The 8,415-nt window shown below is 36.2% G+C and overlaps 1 protein-coding gene and 1 pseudogene across 1 annotated transcript; one reads left to right on the forward strand and one right to left on the reverse strand.

The window, feature by feature from the left end:
* The first annotated feature begins 259 nt into the window (after nucleotides 1-259).
* LOC143546899 (protein DETOXIFICATION 55-like) lies at nucleotides 260-1,615 on the forward strand (annotated as a pseudogene).
* A 3,063-nt stretch (nucleotides 1,616-4,678) lies between these two features.
* LOC143546900 (uncharacterized) lies at nucleotides 4,679-8,108 on the reverse strand. The gene is made up of 3 exons (XM_077038456.1): nucleotides 7,938-8,108; nucleotides 7,453-7,558; nucleotides 4,679-5,321 (listed from the first exon to the last, which is right to left on the reverse strand). Exons 1-3 carry the CDS (start codon nucleotides 8,076-8,078, stop codon nucleotides 5,239-5,241), a joined length of 330 nt encoding a protein of 109 aa, XP_076894571.1. The 5' UTR covers nucleotides 8,079-8,108; the 3' UTR covers nucleotides 4,679-5,238.
* Between the last annotated feature and the right edge of the window lie 307 nt (nucleotides 8,109-8,415).

The following is an 8,415-nucleotide window of genomic DNA, read 5'->3' on the forward strand; positions in this document are numbered from 1 at the left end:
GTCTCAAATCAAATCTTATATTTCCATCACATACAAGCAAATCATGCCACACTACACTCAAATCAATCTCATTGTTCCCATGGTAAGCAACTATAATAATAATAATAATAATAATAATAATAATAATAATAATAATAATAATAATAATAATAATAATTACTATTATTATTATCATTTAAATATACTTATAAATTATAAAGAATCATATTATGGATTTGTGTAGGTCATGGAGGAAATGAAGATGATATCATCCATAGGCTTCCCACTTTTCACCATGGGATTAGTGAGTTATCTCAAAAACATGACTTCGGTCGCATGCATGGGACGGCTTGGGAGGCTTGAGCTAGCCGGAGGTGCATTAGCCATCGGGTTCACAAACATAACCGGCTACTCGGTTCTGTCAGGGTTAGCCATGGGGATGGAGCCGCTTTGCAGCCAGGCTTTTGGTTCAAGAAACCTACACATGGTTAACCTCACCCTACAAAGAACCATCTTGATGTTATTATTTGCATCATTACCAATTGGGGTTCTATGGGTTAACCTTGAGCCAATCATGCTTAAACTACACCAAGACCCTGAAATAACACACATTGCTAGTTTATACTGTCGATACGCAGCCCCTGATCTTATCGTTAATTGCGTTTTAAACCCTTTACGTATCTTTTTACGAATCAACGGCAAAACATGGCCATTAATGTGGTGTAGTTTGTTCTCAGCACTTATACATTTTCCAGTCACCAACACTTTAGCCATCACCCTTAACTTAGGGCTTCAAGGGGTTGCTATTTCAACAATTATCACCAACTTAACTACATCGGTTTTCATTCTCGGCTACATGTTTTTCACACATACCCACAAGCCTGAACCATGGTCCGAACCAGAGTCGGTACGGGAAGGGTGGGGCGTGCTGTTTCGCCTCGCTGTTTCCAGCTGTTTAGCAGTTTGTTCCGAATGGTGGTGGTATGAATTAATGACATTCTTAAGCGGTTATCTTCATAAACCGTACATTTCTTTAGCTGCATCCGCTATAGTAATCCAAACAACTTCTTTAATGTACACATTACCATCAGCACTCAGCATGTCAATATCGACTCGGGTCGGGCACGAGCTCTGGGCAGGGGAACCGGGCCGGGCCCGTTTGGCAACACTAGTGGCGATCGGGCTGGCACTTTTGACTTCTGCTTTTGGGTTATTGGGGATAACATATGGAAGAGAAGCATGGGGGAAAGTGTTCACAAGTGATAGTGAAGTTTTGGAGTTAACAATGGCTGCTTTACCTATAATTGGAGTGTGTGAGCTGGCAAACTGCCCACAAACCACGTGTTCGGGTGTTCTTCGGGGAAGTGCAAGGCCATCTATTGGTGCAAGGATTAACTTATGTTCATTTTACTTGGTGGGTACACCTATAGCCATAATGTTAGGTTTTGTGTAGAGACTAGGGTTCTTAGGGCTGTGTTATGGGCTGTTAGCAGCACAGGTGGCGTGCGTATTGTCGATATTGATTGTGATTTACAGGACAGATTGGGAGAAAGAATCATTGAATGCAAGACAGTTGGTGGGAAGAAGCAGCGAGTATCAAATTATGGAATGTGAGCAAGGAATTGGGTTTATTTAGTTGAACACATGCATTTATGTACAGAAATTGAAGTTAGTTTTAATATTTATAAGTCCTACAAGGCAAGGGTGGCTCGTGGGACAACGAAAACAAGTTAGGGCTTTAGGCCCAAAATTATTAAGGCCCCCAAGTCTAATGTATTGGTGTTGTGGTAGGCTTGGTTGTTACTAAAGTAGAGGTTATAAGTTCAAAACTTTTAGTAAGCAATTTTTTTTTCTTAACAATTGTCATGAAAAGGCCACAAGAACTTGTTTAGATTTAGGCCTCCACATTCGTTGAGCCGCCCCTGAGTACAAGGCTACAACATATGGTATGCACTATGGTATGTTCTAATTCTTCCTACCTCTTCCTACCCATAATCTCACATTTTATTCATAACAATATTCACATTTTAACAACAATAGCAACATATTTTCATTTTTTTCACAAAATAAAGCACCATAAGTAATGGTACAAAACTGCAAAAGAGCCAAGTCGCTTGCGAGATACTAGAGATCAGCCCGTGAAAAACCTTGATCAAGTCGAGCTTAAACGAGCCCGAGCTCAAGCCTAAAATTTAGCTCGTTAAATGAATGAGCCCGATCCCACACTTTACTTATCGAGCTCGAGCCCGCTTGCGAGCCTAAACGCTATTGTTTATATAATTTTTATTTAATTAATATATATATATATATAATTAATAGTGAACAAGCCGATCTCAAGCTTTAGAAATTAAAGAAGCCAAGCTCAAGCCTCATCAAGCTTTCGGGCTCGGCTTTTTTGCACCCTTAACCTTAACCATAAGGTAAAATTATGTTGCTGTTAGTGGTTAATGAAACAACAGTATGTCGCTATGATCGGTAAGAAGATGAACGTATGTTGCTACTTCTGATAGTTTTTGAAGTGAGATGCTATTATTGGTAAAGTAGGTAAAAATAGTTTGCTATTTTGCACAATTAACACTTATAAATATTTTCTGTTGTTATAATTAAATCCTATGAAAGAAGAATAAAACGAAACCATATTATTGTGCCTGACTTGTGTAGTGATTACCTCAACTAAACAGCAACAAAAAAGAAGGAAAAAAAAACAGAAATACAGGTGTAGATTCACATTGTGTAATAGCATAGATTTGTTGTCTATAGACTGAACATTAAACTCCAACTGTGATATCAGTTGGTGCTTGTAACTCCTGTTCTGTTTCATCTCTATCAATGTTGTAAAAATCGGAATTAGTTAGTGACTTGTCGCTAATCAGTGGCATAGCGATTCAATTTCATGTGATCGGACCAATAATCGGTAGCCGGTCAAAGCCGACCAAAATTGGTCAAAACTTTTGAAGTGTTTGAAAAATTATGTAGGTATATACACAAGGGGAGGATTCCAATGAAAACCACCTTTAACTTGAAAGCTTGTGAAAACACCTTTTAAACACTCATGTTTTTAATTTTCATTTTTTTAATTCTTTTTATGTGTTACTAATCTTTGCGAAACCAAAAAGAAATTAAAACAAATATGTGGATTGTGGAAGTGTGTGTGTGTGTGTGTGTGTTATATATGCATCTTGCTTTACATATATGTATCTCATACAAGATAAATATATGTAGATACGAGCTACATATATGTGCTATCACGAGCAATATTTATTTTTTTATTTTGGTAAAAAATAATAACAGATTAAAAAGTGTAAATGTTAAATGTTTAAAAGTGGTTTTCAAGTATCTTAGTGGTTTTTTTTATTTAACTTTGAAAGATTACAAACAAAATCCGATTTATTAAATGTCGCCTAACGAGTTCTACAATACTGATCTCTATAGCCTAAACCATTGTCCAGAACATGAAGTGCAAGGGTTTATGCAATCTGGATTTGTACATAACTAAAAATTAAGTGAATAACTATAAATGCCCAAATATCTACTAAATTCATCATCAAACTGCTTAACTAAATACCTGAAAGTGATATCATATAATATAGAACCGAAACAGAGGTTACAGACAGTGGCGGACCTAGAATTTTTTGTCACCGGGGTCCCAATTTTTTCGGTTTACAAAATTTTCGGGTCGTTCGTTATTCGGGTCGGGTCGAGGCGAGGAACATAATAAAACACGAAAATATGGTGTCATCGGAAACGAGTAAGCAGAAAGGATCTAGATTTGACTTTCAACTTATTTTTATTCATACTCGAAAAACATAAAAGAAAGCTATATATATAGTCTTACATACATGACCAAAACCTGAAAAAATAACTTTAACACAAATAAATGATTAATTATAATATACATACACATGATAAATAATAAAATAATATGCAAAACTCATGTTGCCATTATATATGTTGTAGGGTGATAATGACTATATGGGAGAAACTAAAGAAAAACACAAATATCCTAACTAAATAACTAATATTGACTAGGATATATAAAAAAAAGAACAAAAACATAGTATGGTGAGGCTTGAACTTGCAACCTCTCAAAGAAAAAGTAAGGGATTTTCCACTAGACCAGTTCAGTTTTAATAGTATGGGTTCCAAGTATTAATTTTTATGGGGTCCATACAAAATTTAATATACCGTCTTTATGTAATTTTCAAAAAACATTGGTGTCCCGGGACCCCGATCGGATATACGTGGGTCCGCCCCTGGTTACAGAGCATAATAACATGTACCAAATCCCTCTTTGATTTTTGAGGGTATGAGAGGAGATGAACATGGAGAAAACGGCCAGTTAATAAGTGAAATTGAGCTCAAACAAAGATTGGGTACACCGGTCCAGTAAAAGGATTATCAATTTAGAGGCGTATATGGCTGGCCATATGGGTAGGCTTTGGCTGAAAAGGACTAAAATTAAAGTTTTGGTCGTCAGTTTCGGCTCGGTTCTGTTCGGTTAGGGAATATTTTCGGTTTTACAATTGAGCTTAAAATGTTTGAGTCTGAAAAGGGTCATTGGGCTTAAAATGAATTTGAGCATGCAATTTTCGGCTTAAAATAATGAATATGGATCAAAATTCCAATAACAAAGCATTCAAACAAGTTCAGTACGCTCAAGTTTTATGATTTGGCTTGATTTCGAAGTGTGGCATTACCAAAACCGAACCGTAACTTTCTGTTTTTGAAGAAAAAGACCAATCCGTCATTATGTTAATTATTACATAGTGGGCAGGATGAAATCAAAAAATAAGCGACACGTGGATATGCTTAATGAATGATAAGGAGTCACACATCAATACCCTACTAATCAACACAACATAATCACATAAAAATCCCAACTTGTACGGGACAGTAGCCTTCAAGAAGTTATGATGGAAAATCAATGGAGAATTTTGTTACTGATGTAATATATGCATAGAAGAGTTTGTGTGAAAGGCACTGAGATTTACGTAACGGGATGAGAGTTGCCTTTCGGAAAAGAAAAAATAGGCGATTTGCATGAATTTCGTGAATTAGTAAAACTCGATACTATGATGCTAAAAAAAGGATGCGATTTTGCAATTTTGATTCAAACGAAACACAATATAGAAAGAATCCAACAAATATATCTACAAGTACACACAGCACGCATCTAAACACAGAAAACGCATATTCAGCTTTTGTTTAGTTTTTGGAATACATACACATGTAAGCAGCAACAGCAGCATTAAAACATGCTCAGCCAGATTTGAACAGCAACACCGCCTTCGATTCCAAATAGAAATAAACAAAGTGGTTTGTCTCATGTGTCACGTAAGACCCTGCAAAATGCAACCCAAAGATTACGTTGTTATTTGTTTGCCTCCACCAATCTCTTCATATTATGTAATTAGAGTTTTAGACTCACAATCACCAAACCACCTAATCCTAAACTGTGTGCGATTATGGTTATGTTGTGGGACATGAAAATAAGTGAGTTTTTGTTTGATTAAGGATGTCTCAAGACCTACTTATAATATCTTACATAATTGGTGTAACATGTGCAAATTAGAAAAATATGTTATTAGTATTTTTGTAACTGATGAAGTACTGCAACAATACCATCCAAACGTACATGATTTAACAGCTTCTGTATATAGACTTATAGGCTTACTTAAGACTGGTGCAAGTATAAAACTATAAACCTAAAACTTGTATATGAATCTGCAGTGAATATATAAAGGAAACAGAGATAATGGTGGATATGTTTTGACTAAAAGCAATATTAACACTTGAGCTACTGGTATTAGGAAATCAGAGACTAACAGATAATGAGATTACTGAAATCAGCTAATATTGAGTGTAACTATGAGGTGGTATGGTAACTTGGTTATGTTTATACTTTAAGAAAAGCAAACCTACACCTAATTTGTCTAGTAGCAGGCATGTCAATTGTGGATTAAGACTAAATTAACCTTCAACCAAGCAGAGATGTGATATGTTGAAATACACACACATCATATCCCTACAAGCACTAACGTGGTAACGATGTTATTAATTTACTTCTTTATTGTTTTTAACTTCTGATGCTTATTTACAAGAAATATAATCAGATGCTGAATTTTGCACACATACAGAAACAGCCACTTGACATCTGTGTGTTAGCGGTCTATAGGTTTATGTATACATATGCATATTTACATGTATACACATATGCATGTCTTGGTCAATATGAGATAATAACTTCTCACTTTACCATCCTAAAGAATCAACACAGCAAATCAGTGAGGGCAAATGTGGCGGGGGCGTTGCCCATGACACCTCACCCTAAGCACACGCCCAAACACCACTACGCAGGCAACAACGTTAGGGGCAGGGCGGTGTTTATTATTTTTTTTATTTGAGCCACTAAAATCATGCCACCTCACCTAAACTAAGGTTTAATTACGTTTTTTGTTAATGCCAAGTGAAACCATTGCACACCATATTAGACAAAAGCCCTCATGCCTACATGGCGGTGACGTGGCAGGACATTTTTCACTTCCATTATGAATGCCCTGATAATGTGTGTGACAGAAAATGTAAAATTTGAACTAAATCGCTACCTAGAATGGTGCTAACAAACTTAATAAAGACTAAAATAATCTCCTCGCATTCCACTTCTTTTATATAATTATTTTCCCCTGCGCAAACACATAGAATCAATTCTAAATAAATCACAGCAGAATCACATACATCATACCACAAATTTGCACTAAATTCATAAACAATACAATCCACAGGAAATAAAACTTCTAGTCTAGATTATTAGATCTAGATTTCAAACTCAAAATCAAACTATCATGCATTCTCTGAAAAATCATATGAAAGCCTGATAACTCAAGTGGGGGTGCAAACGAGCCGAGTCGCTCGCGAGCTACTCAAGCTTGGATCAATAAAAAAAGATCAAAACTAACCGAGCTTTTCGAGCTTGAGCCGAGCCGAAATAAAGCTTCTTTAGTTATCGAGCCCAAGCTCAAAGCTCCTTTGCGCACGTTGACCTTAACAAGCTTCGTATGTTAAGTTTCCTCTTTTGGACCTTTAGGTACTACTTTCACACTGCACAACTGACTAGCCGAGCTCGAGCTCGTTCTCATTTAAGACACTACACGAGCTAGTGCCGAGATTAGGCTCGTTTAATGTTTTTTTTCTCAAAAAATATATAAATAATGAAAAACCGTATATACATTAATGTACAAGTAAATTATAAACGAGCCGAGCCAGAGCTTGAAAAACAACTCACGAGCCAAGCTCGAGCCTTAGAAAAACCGAGCTCAAGCCTAGTCGACTCGTTTACACCCCTAAACTCAAGCAATCAATCCAATAAATAAGACAAATCTATAAGCAAGGTTCTACAGAAGCTACTCAAAATCCAATATAATTGTGAAATCATCAATAAAGTGAATCATGAATTGTAGCAAAATAAGCAATTACCGAAGTTTTTGCCGACGATGCAGTGCCACGTAGGACCGTGATTCTTATCAAACTCCTTCTTTATCTGTTCCGCCACATCCTTCTCCACACTGCAATTCTCAAACGCCTGCACATATGTAACTCAAACTCCGTTAGTTTACAGTTAATTCCGTTAACTCTTCGTAATTAGGTTACATACGTTTATAAATCAATAAATCATTTCATTCAAAATTACAAATAAAACAGAAATTAATTGTTAGGTTACTGATTCAATGAAGCACAATCAATTAAATTAACAAGAGGAGGTTCAGGTTCCTACGTATGTAAATTCCGTTAGTTCACAGTTAGTTTTGTTAGCTCACCGTTAGTTTACCGTTAACTCTTCGTAATTAGGTACTGTTTGAATCAATAAATCATTTCATTCAAAATTATAATAATTAATTGTGAGATTAGAGATTCAGTGAAATACGATTGATTATGATTAAAAACTAAGGAGGATTAATTACTTTAATGGCGATATTGACGGCCTCAGTTTGCATATCTTCGTTCATATCGGCGCTCTTGATTACGACCTTTTTGGTGGTGGTGGTGGTGGTTTTCCGATCATCAGACGACGGAGATCTCTTCGCCGCCTCTATTTCACTCATCTCTGCTGCTGCAATATTCACTCTTTGTTTGTTTGTATTTGGTATGGTACAACGGTTTTTGGGATACTACTTGTCGATATAAAAATTATTTAGTTCCGGTATCGGTTCGGCATGTCGCGGACATACGATAGGCGCTAATGTACCCTCACTCGGTGGTGCAACCAAAACGCAAAACCGAAAAAATAAAGGCGTGATGTAAAGAATACTAACCACGATTTACATTGAATGAAAACTGTAAAAAGAAATACAGATATTAGTTCTGATAATAATGATACAACGGCCGATGTTATTCATTTAGTATAAGTTTGGTTTGTATTGATATTGGTAGAGTGATGAC

Source organism: Bidens hawaiensis, unplaced genomic scaffold, assembly GCF_021521415.1.
Source record: "Bidens hawaiensis isolate Kalapana, Puna unplaced genomic scaffold, B.hawaiensis_p1.1 tig00014475_1, whole genome shotgun sequence".
NCBI lineage: Eukaryota > Viridiplantae > Streptophyta > Magnoliopsida > Asterales > Asteraceae > Bidens > Bidens hawaiensis.

Excerpts from the sequence above, each read along its gene's own strand:
- LOC143546900 (XM_077038456.1), bottom strand. The coding sequence starts at position 8,078 with ATGAGTGAAATAGAGGCGGCGAAGAGATCTCCGTCGTCTGATGATCGG. Across the intron at positions 7,559-7,937 it reads CCGTCAATATCGCCATTAAA|GCGTTTGAGAATTGCAGTGT; the intron begins GTAATTAATCCT and ends ACATATGTGCAG. Across the intron at positions 5,322-7,452 it reads CATCGTCGGCAAAAACTTCG|GGTCTTACGTGACACATGAG; the intron begins GTAATTGCTTAT and ends TGCATTTTGCAG.